Source organism: Hypomesus transpacificus, chromosome 8, assembly GCF_021917145.1.
Source record: "Hypomesus transpacificus isolate Combined female chromosome 8, fHypTra1, whole genome shotgun sequence".
In the NCBI taxonomy this organism is placed as follows: Eukaryota; Metazoa; Chordata; class Actinopteri; order Osmeriformes; family Osmeridae; genus Hypomesus; species Hypomesus transpacificus.
The window spans coordinates 9895571-9910689 of NC_061067.1; the positions used below are offsets into that span (position 1 = coordinate 9895571).

Below are 15119 nucleotides of genomic sequence, written 5' to 3' on the forward strand. Positions count from 1 at the left end.
CAGATCAATACTGCCATTATCATCCTGGCCTTGACTTGAATTAGATGTCACAATGCCTCTGGGCCTAAAGATGGTGTGTCTCGGTGTGGCTGTTCTCCTGATATGTACAAGAGTGTGTGTGTGTATGTGTCGGTTTAAGTATATGTGTGTGTTTAGAGGGGAAAGGGGGGTGAACTGACACATGAAGATGAGGGGCGTGTGACAGATGGATGGGGGGGGGAGGGGTCAACCTCTCACCCTAGCTAAAAGACTACGATAGCCCAAGAAGGGCTGGTATGGATTAGCAGTCACTGTCCAGGATTCTCACTGATGATGAGGACTGCAGAGATACAATACAATACCACCACACAGAAGGTTTGCGACTGCCGCTCTATAAGTGGGAACAAAAACGAGTGGAGTGGAGCAGAATAGTCTGGTCCAGCTGACTGGGGCCTGGATCTGGCAGAGAGACAGAGGCTGAGAGAGAGAGGCTGAGAGAGAGACATAGGCTGAGAGAGGGAGAGAGAGGCTGAGAGAGAGAGAGAGGCTGAGAGAGACAGAAGCTGAGAGAGGAAGAGAGAGAGAGAGAGAGAGAGAGAGAGAGAGAGAGAGAGAGAGAGAGAGGGAGAGAGGGAGAGAGGCTGAGAGAGAGACATAGGCTGAGAGCGAGAGGGAGAGAGAGGCTGAGAGAGAGAGAGAGAGAGGCTGAGAGAGAGAGGCTGAGAGAGAGAGAGAGAGAGAGAGAGAAGGGGAGAGCACACTCACCCAGACTGGAGGGTCATTTCAGCAATTGTATACTTGTCAGTGGCGGCAAGAGTAATCTTACGGATAAAACTAGTGGGTAAAATTTGGGGAATGCACACAGGCGCCCCTTTTTTCTTTTCTTTTCTCGATGGTTTCACCATCGATGGTGTCATCTCCGGGTAATTGAAGGGGCATTAAAAAGGCACTTTCAAGCCTAATTCCCAGGCACCACACGGCTTTCCATCAACATCCACGTAAACCGTAGGCACACCTTGGACTGGAGGGGGAAGACAAAAGACACACGGGAGGCTAAACAATAACCCTCCCTCCCCTTCCCCCTCCGTGACCGGGTGATGGAGAGTGGATACAGACGTGTCCCATGATGCATTGCCAGACGAGACCAAGTATTGATCCGGTCTGAGTCCCTTCGCCCTGATACATCATGTCATTTTTTTTTCTCCCTCAGTTGTTGTTTCGAGGCGGATCGCCCAACACAAGCGGTCCCATTTAACCAGCGGCGAGCCGAAGCACTGTGCCGAGCCAATCACACGGAGCCGGGCCCGGGATTGGTGCGTGGAGGTGATGGATCGCACGCCGCCCGGGTCCCTCTCTGGAGCCCGCTTAGAACATCGTCTTCATCAGACACACACAGACAGGGGCGTCCATCATCGCGTAGCCAATGCCGATGAACTCCAATACCAACACCCCTGGACGGGCTCCGGAATGTTCCAGAGAGGGGGAGGGGAGGACGTATCTAGCTGTGGGCTACATGTTGTAGAGCGGACCGCCAAAGACATGGGGCATCCGTCCGCGATACTTCCTCGCGCCGAAGAACTTGAATGGAGGTATGAAACTGCACTTGGCTGCAGTGCAGTAGGATGGTTTGTTTGGCTTTTAGCGGGACACGAATCCCGTCAAGCTCGTGCCGTTTGCGCTTTTGTACGACTAGTACAAGTAGTTCTCTAGTTCTGAGAGTTCTCTGCCGGTACCTTTCCCGACTTGGGGCAGAGAGAGGGGGAGCCAAGAGGGGAGAGAGAGCGAAGAGAGACAGTCAAAGAGAGAGAAGAGAGAGGTGAAGGTAGAGCTACAGAAGCGTTTATTTAGCATGCTACAGATGTACACCAAGGTAAAGCAGAGTACACACAGGAAAAAGAGAGAAAAGAAAAGCAGAAGAGGAAAAAAAAACTGTAGAAAAACCCAAAGTAAAAGAACAGGTCAGATCTCCCCGAATTTGTTACAAAATTAGCCTTTAATTGTGCCGCTTCCAAAGTCTACTGAGTCGTACAATTCTCAAGATGTAAAAATTGCAACTAATACTGAAAATATACATTTCCTTTCATTTTCAAACAGACACAGAATCAAATGGTTTCTATTGATGTGTTTGTTTTTTTGCGGAGGTCTGAGTTTGTGGTTTCAGGGGAAAGGGATGTTCTTCATGAAACGGGAAGGAAGATCACGTATCGCCTTCAAACAATCCCTGGAGTGCATCCTAATTGTACAATCTTGTTGCATTGGATACAATAGTTTACAGTAATTTAGTCAACAGCGGAAGTTTAACATCCTTTCGATTTCATAATGTAAAAGGAACACTAAAGGCACATAGACTTTGGTCCCACCAGGTCATCTTCAGGCCTTGGTCAAATACAATTTGAAAATACTTTCAAAATACTTGGGGGCCCTTGATTTAGCCTAGCCAGGCGTGTGACTGAAGGAACCGTTTCAAATCAAGGGCACCCTGAGTAATCTCTAGTATTGGATGTGTCTGACCTAGGTATGGCAGTCCCTTATCACAGTCAGTAAATGGTCACGCGATGACTTCGGGTCGACTCACTTCCTGTTCGCGTCGGAGAACGCGCGCAATGCTGTTTTGATCTTCAAACCCCAAGGACTAAACGTGCTTAGAAAAAAACACTTCCACTTCAACAATCACGATTCACTGCGATAGAAAAGCGTGACGGGTAAAAAACACCTATAAATAATATTCAGACGCAAGCCACAGACTACCATTTCTGCTGAGGAGGAAGGGGAGGTGGGGGCGGGGGGGACTGGGGACGACGCGGTACTAAAATAGGAGCAAATAGTCAAAACGAGGTTCAACGAATCCATTATCAATCTTCAAAGCACAACAACCAAAAGGAATTTAGCAACAACACACACACAAAAAAATAATGTTTTACACAATTTGAAGACAACCCACTAAAAGGTCTTCCTGGTAGGAACTTGACAAGCCAGCCATGCAAGGGAGGAGAGACTACATGCCTTTAATAAATCAGATCTCACCCGTCACAAATCAAACCCATGTGCCTCGTACAGCAGAGTGTGGAAAATGAATGTCGCTAAATATTCAGATGTAAAAAAAGTGGTGATATATCAGGTAAGGCACGTATCTTGTCAACTAATCAGAACGCTAAAAAGAGGCAGGCGCTAGAGTCTGTTCACTCGTTCGCTGGAAACGTAGGCGCGAGGGCACAAGGGGTCGGGACTATACCAGGGGGACGGGGGGGCTTACAGTATTACTGGGGAGGGGGGAGGGGGGGGAGAATACAACTACAGCTTTCAAATCACAACTCTGTTTAGAGTCGAGGTTTCTGGCTCTCTCGAGAAGGAATGACAGGTAAAACATACAAAACGCTAGCCGAAAAGAAGAATATCAAAAAGGGGAGGGGGGGGGGGGGAAAGGTCCATTCCGTCTGTGGTCCCAAGTGTTCAGGCTCCAGAAACAGTCGACAGGTCTGGTTATCTTAGACGTGTGTGTGTGTGGACTCAGATGGTGGACTTGGAGAAGGAGACCCTCAGGTGCTGGTTGCCTCCCATGTTGTAGTTGTGGAGGTCGATCAGGGCCTGGATGGCTTCCTCCACGGCGGACATCTGCAGGAGGGCCATCTTGTGGTCCCTGGGGGGGGGGTCACAGCACGTTACGGGGAGCACTTCTCTTCTAGCATGTTCCAAGCCAAGATAGCTCCCAAGTACTCTGTTCACATCACTGGTGAGAGGCTGCGGGTTAAAGACAAGGAGGCTCGCGCGCGGGAGAACTTACTGGAAAAACTTGAAGGCTGTCACAGTGCCGCCGGCGTTGGAAAAGAGCAGCCGGAGGTCCTCTTCCGTCACGTCTTGACTGTGAGGGTGGGGAGACAGGAGGAGAGACCGTGAAGAGGGGAGCACTGGCTTCACATTCACATAGCACATTCCCTAGCTTCACATAAGAATAAGACATTTTTGCATTATTATTTTATCGTCGGAAGCCGCATACAGTACAGGGGGATTCGAACCAGCGACCTCTTGATCAAGCGTCAAGTGCCCTGAACCACAAAAATACTCTAAAAGACACCAAATATCCACCAATCCGCCCTTCGTAATAACGGACTGGCCCCTCCTCAATCTTTCTGGTTGGACCTCCCACAGAACGTGCAGTCCCCCCCCCCCCCCCCCCCCCCCCCATCCAAAGATCCCACCCCCAGCGCACTCACGGGATGTTGGAGAGGTGGAGCGTGATGGAGGGGGGGAAGATGTTCTGGAAGTTCTTGGAGCCGGGCTTCTTGAAGCGGTGCAGGGGGGAGTTGGTGAAGTCCTTGGTGAGGCCCTGGTCGTCCAGTCCGTCGCGGGGCAGGGCCACCGTCTGGTGCTTGGACAGGGCCACCCGGATCACCTTACCGTACATCTTCTGACCGTTCAGGTGGCTCATGGCTGAGGGGAGGGAAGGAATGAAGAGCAAAGGTGGGGGGGGGGGGGGAAGAGTTTAGACCTCTACTAGACATTGAGAAGGGGCGGGGCCAACCCTTTTCAAAAATCGATCCGCAACGTTACGTGTCCGGGACAATCCGCAGTCACTTTGCACCGGCAAAGGTGCCTTCGGCATTGGGCACCTGGGTAGAGAGAGGGGGAGAGAGCGGAGGAGAGCCTCGATCGGGGGGGACTCTGGGGGGGGCTCACCTAGCTGGGCCTGGTTGGCGTCGGCCATCTGGATGAGCGCGCTGTCCTTCTTGTTGTACAGGATCTTGACCCGCTGGCAGTCCCCGTACACGCCTGCGACCCCCAGCCCGGCCAGCAGGGGAGGGCAGGAGAGAGAGGGAGCAGAGCAGATAGATAGGCGGTGAGGAGAGAAGAGTTAGCGCTGGAGAGTAGGGTAGACTTCAAGGAAGAAAAAAGACAGCTAGATAGAAGGAGTGAGAGAGTGAGTGAGAGAGAAAGAAGGGAAAAGAATACACACTGTGTAAAAGGATAGGGGTATTTTATCGTAAATAAATCAAATAAAAAATGGCGCCACGTGGGCCAGGTGATGCTTTGGGTTGAGAACATGCACAAACTGAATTCACCATGCATTAGCATCAGACTGTGGATCGGCTGGCTTTGATGGCTAAACTGTACAAGTGACCGCCCGGAGGCAGTGAAGAGAATACTATTTACACATTTATACATATAGGTACCTACACATACACTGCCGCTTACTAAATCCTAGAACGTTTCAGAACTTTACAATCCTAAAAAACTGATCTCTAAAAAGAGAGAGACAGAGAGAGAGAGAGAGAACAACCAGAGAAGAGTAGAGAGAGGGTGTCGAGATGTTGAGGATAACATACCGAAGAGAGTAAAGAGACTTTGGGGCGTGATCATCTTTAGAGGGAGAGAAGAGGCAAGCAGCGGAGGACAGGAGGAGGAGGAGAGGTAGGAGAGCCGGAGGTAGAGGGGGGAGATGGACAGATCATCCAGAGCGGAGGAGGAGGGTGGTGGTGGTGGTGATGGTCGGATGGTTTCCCCGTAGAGTGATGGAGGTGGTCATGGTTCAGGGTGGTTAATGTTGGGGAGGGCGGGGGGGGGGGGGGATCCAGGACAGATGGTGGGGTGGGGTGAGGGTGAGGCGAGGTGGCATGATGGTTCGGGAGCATAGCATGAGATGGGGGGGGTGGAGGGAGGGGAGGGGAGAGGGGGAGGAAGAGGGACAAAAATAAAAAGACAGGTCAGTACACTGGAGATATGCAGGCGCTCGTGTCAGAAAAAATGGCTAGCCCCTCCCCCCCACCCCACATTCTTAGTCACAACCGTACAAGCAAAACAAAATCAACAAAAAACAAAAAAGGAGGGTGCCAACCATCAATCGCTCTGGACAAGCACGGGGGGGGGTCAGCAGACCTCGGTTCGGCCGCTAACAACCACTCAGAACTCATAACCACGAATTTCGTAACAGGCGTTGCATGGGGCGAAAACATGCGGTAACGTAGTCGAGGTATAGAATGGTTACTGAGGCGGGGGGGACGGGGGGGGGGGGCTGTCTGCTAAGGGGGACGGGGGGGATGGGGATGTGAGACAGGAAGAGAAGCGGAGGCCTGTTACAGTAGCTGAGGCATGCTGGAGAGCAGGATGATGTTCGACCCCCGTCCCCCACCTCGGAGTAAGAGGCTGCCACGTTTCGCACGTGGTGTTCAGAGAGAGAGAGAGAGACAGAGTGATTAGAAAACAAGAGCACATCGTTTAGTCCCAATTGAGAGACAGGAGAGAGCGACAGAGAGAGAGACAGACAGAAAACAGAGAGCGACAGAAAACAGAGAGCGACAGAAAGAGAGAGACAGAGAGAAAACAGAGACAGACAGAAAACAGAGACAGACAGAGAGAGAGAGCAAACAAGCAGTAAGTGTGTTTCAGAGAGGCGAGAGGAAGATTTGGGAAATCAGACGGGGGTCACGGAGATTGGAAAGCCGGTATCACATCAGCCATCCTGTGAGACCGGATGAGAGAGCAGAGCTTAGAGACGCCAGAGTGTGTTAACAGCCCGGGCTCCGTAGGACAGAGGGCAGCGTGGGGAGTTAAGAGAGGGAAAAGGAAAGGCGGAGAGAGAGAGGAGGGAGAGGGAAAGAGCAGAGGGGGGGGGGGGGGGAGAGAAAGAAAGAGGGGTGCAGATTAACTGGCACACAGCAGGCGGGAGCTGGCGAGGTGAGAGAGTTAACTGATGGAGACGGGGAGAGAGAGAGAGACCCCCCCTTTCTAGCTTCAGGAAGACCGGGACAGAACATGTCTTTCAACGCCACGTTGTGCGAGTGACACGCAAGAGTTTGCGTATGAGAGGCTTCTCTCCTTTTGAGGTCAAGAGCTCCTTTCGGTCCACATACAGATAAGGGGCATCACTTGTTCAGACTGACGGGAGGAAAAACGATGCAGGAAAAGGCTTCGTCGCGTTACGATATGGTCAGGTATAATCTTTCAAGTACACCGACTTGCCGACCACATTCTGTGCCTTGTAAGGAGACATTCAATGGAAACGATATTTGTACTCGTCTTGTAATAGAAAATGACTATTCTTTAAGATGTCTATAATATTCTTTGGCCTAGAACAATTATTGCTGAGGTTTTAACTTGTGTAAAAATGGCATAACCTTTTAGCCTAAGACAGTATTGCTTAAGTTTCCATTTGCTGACAAACGTCTAACAATTTGATTGTTTAACCCTGGTTGTTTTGCCCATACTCCAGGGGTGTTTTGCTGACCAGTTCTGCTTCTGTCGTCTCAAGCTCTGTTTTTTAATATTGAGCATCTGTATCCAGTTCTGCAACCTATTTCCCTTTTTTAACTTTCTGTTTGTTGATGAGTTCCTCTTTAGACAGACATGAACTATTGAACTAATGATGTAACTGTCTGGAATGACTGTATAAAAGAGTGTTCAGATCATGACACCTTTAGAGAGCCCTTCTACTCCAGACATCATTTATGATACCGTTTTGGAATTGCTCCTCCTTGATTTCAAGAATAAACAGATAAAGACAAATTCTTCTGACTTCAGACATTCAATCATTCCACCACAGTCTTCATTGTATTGCATTGAACAAGGCCATTTGTAACCCATGTGCTGCATTCATCTGACCGAAGTCTTGAATGGTTCAAACCCTTTTTTAATTGTCGTGCATCTTTCCAGCCACCGACTGACATCGTCCCATCAGTGAGTGTGTGCACAGCGGAAGTTCAGCCTGTGTGTGTGTGTGTGTGTGTGCGTGTGTGTGACTGACCTCCTCGTTCAGGTTGCTGGCCAACAAGACTCCGCTGGAGCCCGAGTGTCCAGACAGGGCCACTCTGCCGGCGGCCGCGGCGGCCGCAGCTGCGGCGTTCAGGGGGCTGAGGGCACCTGGAAACACGACACAGGTGGTCTGCCAACGCACGCACGCGCATCGATCGACAAGCTTTCGCGCGAGTCTTCCGCACACTGGACTTTTTTGGGGGGGGGGGGGGGGGGGGGGGGGGGGGGGAGGAGATTGGAGGGGAGGGTGTGGAGGAGGGGAGGAGGAAGGAGGGGAGGGCGTGTGGAGGAGGAAGGAGGGGAGGGCGTGTGGGAGGGGAGGAAGGAGGGGAGGGCGTGGAGGAGGGAGGAGGGGAGGGCGTGTGGGAGGGGAGGAGGTAGGAGGGGAGGGCGTGTGGGAAGGGAGGAGGTAGGAGGGGAGGGCGTGTGGGAGGGGAGGGAGGGAAGGGAAGGGGAGGAAAAAAAAGGAGTGCTGGTTTCTACCTGGGATCTTACCGAGCAGGGAGTTGGAGTCCTTGGTGAAGGCTGAGGGGTCCATGGCGGGCTGGCCGTCCCCGGCAGGCAGGTCTGGTCTGGTGTAGTCGCGGGACTTGTCGTTGTTGTACTTGACGTTCAGGTTGACCAGCTTGGAGAAGTCGATGCGCAGGGTGCAGCAGGAGTTGTAGATGTTCTGGCCGTCCAGAGCCTGGGGGGGCGGGGGGGGAGGAGAAAGGAGAATAGAGATGGGGGGGTGGTTCAATCCCTGTGTTTGTTTAGTTTGTTGTTAAGACTTCGAAAAAGGTGCAGACTTATGGAGGTAGGACTCCAACATGACCTTGTCTTCTGGAGAAGACGAGAGAGACAGAAAAAAAGAAAGAAAGAGAGACAGAGAGAGAGCTTGTACTCACCAGCTTGGCCTGCTGTGCGTTGACAGGCTCGCTGAACTGCAGCAGGGCCTGGAACTGGTTGTTCTTGGTGAACGTGATGATCTTCATCACCGTGCCAAACTTGGAGAAGATCTGGGCGAGAGAGACATTGTTCAAAAACGCCTGTGGAGCCAAACCCCTCACATGGATCTGTGGAGGTAGTTCTAACAGCAGGAACCGGTGGTGGGGTGGTCTTGGGGTGGTCAGTATGGTGGCGTTGCGTCAAGGGTGGTGGCGTGATCAAGGTGGGTGGTGCTTGGTCAGGGAGGGTGGGGTGGTCAGGGTGGTGGTGGGGTGGTCAGGGAGGGTGGTGCTGGGTCAGGGTGGTGGTGGGGTGGTCAGGGAGGGTGGTGCTGGGTCAGGGTGGTGGTGGGGTGGTCAGGGAGGGTGGTGCTGGGTCAGGGTGGTGGTGGGGTGGTCAGGGAGGGTGGTGCTGGGTCAGGGTGGTGGTGGGGTGGTCAGGGAGGGTGGTGCTGGGTCAGGGTGGTGGTGGGGTGGTCAGGGAGGGTGGTGCTGGGTCAGGGTGGTGGTGGGGTGGTCAGGGAGGGTGGTGCTGGGTCAGGGTGGTGGTGGGGTGGTCAGGGAGGGTGGTGCTGGGTCAGGGTGGTGGTGGGGTGGTCAAGGAGGGTGGTGCTGGGTCAGGGTGGTGGTGGGGTGGTCAGGGTGGTGGTGGGGTGGTCAGGGAGGGTGGTGCTGGGTCAGGGTGGTGGTGGGGTGGTCAGGGAGGGTGGTGCTGGGTCAGGGTGGTGGTGGGGTGGTCAGGGAGGGTGGTGCTGGGTCAGGGTGGTGGTGGGGTGGTCAGGGAGGGTGGTGCTGGGTCAGGGTGGTGGTGGGGTGGTCAGGGAGGGTGGTGCTGGGTCAGGGTGGTGGTGGGGTGGTCAGGGTGGGGTACCTGCTGCAGCACGTCCAGGGTGACGGGGTAGAACATGTTGTCGATGATGATCCTGAGGACGGGGCTGGAGGCTGCCGTCAGGGCACTCTCGCTCAGGGCGGAGCCCGAGGTGGGGGTGCCGCCCGATTGGACGGCCGACACTGCCTGCAGCACTGCCTGGGTCCTCTGGAGAGCGGGGAGGGAGGAGGGGCACAGGCCGGGGAAGGGTCGGAAGGAAAACGGAAAGAAGGGACGGAGGGAGAGGGAGAAGAGAGGCTGTGAGGAGAGGGGGGACCGCTGGACACGAACCTCTAAGGAACGCGTGTCCGTCGACAGGACGGTCCTTGTCGACGTGCACGCGGTGCTGTGCGCGAGGACTCCTGAGGGCGTACCTGGTTCCCCGCGTCTGTCTTCAGCTCCGTGTGCTTGGAGTACTGGATGAACACGGGCACGTTGCGGACGTTGGGGGTCACGGTCAGGTAGTAGTTGACCATGGTCATGGCCGCTTCCTCCGTCTCCATCTCCAGGAAGGCCTGGACGCAGGTGGAGCGGGGGGGGGGGGGGGGGGGGGGGGGGGTGTTAGCTAGGTTAGCAGCTGGAGGGGGTTAGCAGCCCCCCCCCCTTAAGACCACGTCACCAGGCCTCAGATTGCCGTGTTCCAACTTACAAACACAAAGGTTTCTCTCCCTACACACACACACATCTTGATCTGTGAGGGGGAGTGAATGAGGCCACATGGGACAAACGGACAGCCAGCCCAAGACTTAAACCCTCCACCATCCATTAGTCCCCCGCCCCGCCCCCCGCCCCTCCCCCTCCCACTTGCCTGGTTCTTGCCCTTCAGCGTGAGGATGTTGGTGACCTTCCCGAAGGGCAGCCCCAGGGCGATGACCTCCGTCTCCGACGCCTCGTTGGGCAGCTTGCGGATGTGGAGGACGCGCGAGGGCGGGGCCTCCTCCACGCGCGGCTTCTTGCTGTCGCTCCCATTGGACGTCCCGTCTGGGGAAACGGGGAGAGAGAGAGGTCGCGACCGATCAGAGAGCGCTATCGAACGGCGTGGCGCCCGCGACTCTCCTCGCCAGTTTCCCCCCCGTCCACGCGCAACGACGGGGGAGGGCGAGCGCCGTGCGTGCGTGACGTCCTGACGCTCTCTCTCCCTCTCCTCCCAGGGATACTAAGGAGACGAAAACGCTGCAATACGACGGCTCTCGCAGCCTCATGCGCTCTCTCTCTTTTAGATGTTAGCGTGGCGCGGCTCTAAAAAGGGGAGATATTAACATTCGAGGCACACGGCAGTGCTAGTCCACTCGCGTGCTCGATCGTGTGTGTGTGTGTCCGTCCACCTACAGAGGAGCAGGAGGTTATTGTGTAACCAAATACCTCCTACGAAGCCAGGATCCACTCCTTCGACAAACAGCTTTTGCTTTCAAACGTCGCGTCGGGTCTTTGATTTCTCTTTAATGCAGTCGGATGCGGATCACATAAATGGCTTAATGCTAATTCCTCATTCAGAGGTCTGGAGAGGGGTGGAGGGGGGGTGAGAGAGAGAGAGAGAGAGAGAGAGAGAGAGAGAGAGCGAGCGACAGACAAAGAGAGAGACGGAGAAACAGAAGGACCGAGACGGAGTGAGAGGGGGAAGGAGAGTGACAGAGAGAGACAGAGAGAGAGAGCGACAGAGATGGGAGACTTGAGAGGGACGGGGGGGACAAGGGTAGTCCAAAACTTACCACTGATACTGCTCATACCAGAGTTGGGACTGTTGTAGAGGCTGCTTGACAGCAGCTCGTCCGAGCCCCTCTAGAGAAAGGGGGAGAGGGAGAGGGGAAACCGGAGTGAGATAAAAGCAGGCATGCTGTCCAATAAAGACACCTTCCATTAACCGTCAGCGCCCTCAAAGAAAACAATGAAATACAGCTCTCTCAGGATGGTTAGAAGGAAACGGGGAGCTGGGGGGGGGGGAGGGGTGGGGAAGGAGGTGGGGGGGGGGGGGGGGGGGGGGGGGGACATAAAACACAGACTGAGACCAGAGTCAGTGCCTCGCCTCTCTGCCTTCTTCTCGTGTGGGTTTAATCTGCTGGAGCCTAAGATGTCAGGACAAGTCATTTCATCTGGATCTCCCAGGGCTCCCTGAGGGCCAGTGTCTAGGGTGTGTGTGTGTAGGTGTGTGCGTGTGTGTAGGTGTGTGACGTGCTCCCGGCCCTGCTAAAACTGACTGATGGCGGTGCGAGTGGCAGACTGGGAGCCATTACAGGCACAGCTATCTAATAGGCCTTCCTCTGTTCTCTGTGTCTGTGAGTGAATTTGAACGAATTGTTCTTTATCGCTAACATTCTTTATGGTTACGATAAATTAGATGCCAGGGACCCCGGTAGGGTGAGAGACCACAAATAAATTGTTGGTAATAAAGTTGTCTTGGACTTAAATGTGACAAAGCCACACCACATTTGAGTGTGTGAGAGAAATGTGTTTCCCAAAGCATACTTTTTTTTTTTGGTTTGTAATATATAAGCTAGTGTTTATTTCATCAATATTTCATGTAAACACAGTTGCCAAAAGACCAATCTTATCAGAGAAATCTGTTTGTATGACCACTTCCCGGGGAGGGGGCCTTAACTTGGTTCAGGGAAGACGGAAACGCTGTTGTGACTTACAAATCAGGTTAGGAGACTGAGGAAAGAATGCATTTCTACCAGAACATTTTCCTCTTAACCAGCCTGGACTCGGACTGTTACCATTCAATTACAGGCATTCTAATGTCATGAAAAGCTGGGAATACAGTGAACTTGACTCCACGGTGCAATCGGATTGTTTTGGGGGTATGAATCTAGCATAGCCTCCTGCAAACTAAATTAAGTCGAGATGAGGGATGGGCCTGGGCAAGATCTGGCTCAACTGAATGCAAGTCACTGACCAAGTACGAAATAGGAAGGTAACACTGTATGAGCTACACATACCAACCATGTTTTTTTTCCCCAAGACAGTTGGGGCGTACATTGAAGCTTTTATTTATGAAGTGATGCTCGTTAGTGTGCAGGAAACTGACTTGAACTTTCCAAGCCTTTTCCCGATTCCCTTCCCTACAAAAGGCCCTTTGTTGCTTGCCAGGTCATTATATTGTACAAGAATATGAACTGAATATGCCTGGCTAAATGAATGAAATAAACAAAACTGTGATATTAGATGGATAGCACGAGATTGAAAGAAAGGCTGGATGAGAGCTGACTGTGTCCAGAAAATGTAAAGGGAATGTGTGCACAAGAGGGTTAATAATCAATGTTGTAAGTAAGATTTGGACTTACCTTGACACCAACTGCAACATCACTGATGGCAGGAAAGGGGGAGAGATTACAAAAAATTACTATACTGTTTATGTAATTCAATACTGTGATATGTACTATAGTTGGCTGATCATTGTTTTATGTGGGGGGGACGGTACATGCTAGACTGAAAATAGTTCGTAGTCACGTGTTCGGGGGCAAACCGAACAATGCTTGGTCTTGAAATACCAATGTTGTTTTGATTGACTTAGAAAACTTGGATCGCCAATATGAATAATTTAGTACACATAATATGGTCCCCAGGACACACTCTCCCGGCGTGGACAGACAATACATTTAATGGAGTGCCAACGTTTTCATCTTCTCACATAATCACGTACCAGATCTTCCAGCTTTAACACTAGGCCAAGTCTTTATTGCGCAACAAAATTCGATGTCCATCATATTGATAAGGAAACGTTCTGTCTGAAACTGGAGTCTATTGTTATTTGACTTAATTGATAACTTCGTAAAGGGTGTACATAAAGCTAGCACGCTAGATGTTTTCGTTGCGTGGTTTGCTAACTAGCTAGCAGCCTAGCTATAGAGCTAGCTAGCAGTGGCTAGGTTTAGCGCGCTCACGGGATTTATTGCACGTCCATTTGCTGACCAACTGGTTGGTAGCACTAGCCCAGATAAAAACAAACAATATCAAGTAGTACCATATATAAAATTAAAATTGGTTATACAACATGTTTGATTGTCTTTTATTGCAACAACTACACAGAGACGAAGCACGGTTCAACTTGATAACGTTAGATATCCAAGCAAGATTCTACTAGCTACCGTTCCGTAATGCTAGGCTAACAGTGTTGTATTCGCCATTACACGTCTTAAGACTAGGCTAGCTAGCTAGTTATCTAGGCTAGCTGTAGCCAATTCCATTGTTAATTTCGGCACGTTTTAATGTGTTAGAACTGCTATTAGTCAACTAGATAACCAACCCACACAACTCGATATGGGTAGTTAGACAATATGCACGCTAGCTAAAACATTCGACTAACAAGCTAGCTAATGAAAGATTAATATTTCTGTGAAGAGATGGGAATGTTGGTGAGATGGTTGCTAGGGACGCGTGGCTGCGTCGTTTCTTTGAACGGACTCCCATTAAACATTCCAGCAAATAGACGGGCCCGGAAATGCTAGCACTAGCTTTCAAATATGCTAGCAAGCCTAACATTAAGATTTTAGTTCCGCGCTTCAATCAACATACACAATTATATAAACAATTAATATGTGTCATGGAATCTAAAGGATATTTTGTGCCATACGTACCCGTCCATTTCAGTTTCGTCTCAAGTCTTCGGCGCGCTTGTTTTACAAACAATAGCACTCACAAGGCAGGGATAGAAGATGGAGGTGGTTCAACAGTGCGTTGGCGGAAATACGCGGAAATTGTCGGAGTGCTTGAAGTAAGGATGCCCGTTGGTGTGAATAAGAGATGAAGGCTGTTCGGAGAAAAGGAGAAGGCTCTAGCTGCCCGTGTTTAGCCTAACGTGTTCTACTGGTTGACTTTGCACGTAGGCTACATGGTGTTATATTGCATATAATGTACGTGCAAAGTATACACAACATATTTTCAGATAATCGATTGAATCCTATTTGTTTTTTTGAGATTGTGGAGTTTTGATCTTGCATGCCCGAGTCCAGAAGCTAATACGGTTGGAAATGTTATAAAAGGCATGGTCTGCCTAAAATAATCCAAGCTGAGAAGCCTAAACTCTCCCAAATCTGTGGACTTCTGTTGATTCAATGTATACAATGGGTATCAACATTTTTAACATAGGCTATAAGATAGCAGAATGAGGGAGAGTTTATGGTGACATGACAAGCATGATTAGGGGCTGTTTTGCCATACCTTGGGACAAAAAAAAGACTGTGCATATCATTAGTCTTGACAGACGTATGTATTGCTCTCTGGCTCAGTACAACTTTGCGCCCTGGGTGAAATTAATGCCTAACTGCTTATCTTAAAGGACATGGGATTTAATTAAAAATGACATTTCCCCAAACACTTAGTTGTCCTTCCGAGGGCTGCCATGTTGAAATTAGCTGATGAGAGCCCTCTGAGCAAAAGGGAAATAAGCAAACTGTCAACAGCTCAGCAAATCACCAGCCTTTATCAGACAGCGCTCAGGAAACAGCGTCGGGAGTGACAACCTGCAGACTGCACAGGGAGAAATCATCCTCTTATTAGCAAGGGAGGAGGAAGGGGGAAAAAAAGCAAGCCTGTCATATGTGATATAAACGGAACATGGTGTTTGAGGACTAGAGATACAGCCTTGTTCCATGAGGACCACGTGG

At 51.3% G+C, this 15119-nt stretch overlaps 1 protein-coding gene across 3 annotated transcripts; it reads right to left on the reverse strand.

The window, feature by feature from the left end:
- Positions 1 to 1796: 1796 nt before the first annotated feature.
- ptbp2a (polypyrimidine tract binding protein 2a) lies at positions 1797 to 14217 on the reverse strand. 3 transcript variants are annotated; one of them, XM_047023732.1, is made up of 14 exons: positions 14091 to 14217; positions 12798 to 12819; positions 11226 to 11295; positions 10325 to 10497; positions 9891 to 10031; positions 9520 to 9684; positions 8610 to 8720; positions 8218 to 8407; positions 7715 to 7830; positions 5301 to 5334; positions 4654 to 4746; positions 4191 to 4407; positions 3761 to 3838; positions 1797 to 3616 (listed from the first exon to the last, which is right to left on the reverse strand). In XM_047023732.1, exons 1-14 carry the CDS (start codon positions 14096 to 14098, stop codon positions 3487 to 3489), a joined length of 1548 nt encoding a protein of 515 aa, XP_046879688.1. In that variant the 5' UTR covers positions 14099 to 14217; the 3' UTR covers positions 1797 to 3486. The 3 variants fall into 3 exon arrangements, with proteins under 3 accessions (XP_046879688.1, XP_046879687.1, XP_046879689.1); XM_047023731.1 differs by having other exon boundaries at positions 8206 to 8407; XM_047023733.1 differs by lacking the exon at positions 1797 to 3616 and having other exon boundaries at positions 3757 to 3838; positions 8206 to 8407.
- Positions 14218 to 15119: the final 902 nt, after the last annotated feature.

What these genes read in the sequence shown, in the direction of transcription:
- ptbp2a (XM_047023731.1), bottom strand. An exon ending in CCCTGGACGTGCTGCAGCAG is followed by an intron (nt 8,721 to 9,519) that starts GTACCCCACCCT and finishes TCTCTCGCCCAG; the next exon opens with ATCTTCTCCAAGTTTGGCAC. An exon ending in ACGCACAGCAGGCCAAGCTG is followed by an intron (nt 8,408 to 8,609) that starts GTGAGTACAAGC and finishes CCGCCCCCCCAG; the next exon opens with GCTCTGGACGGCCAGAACAT.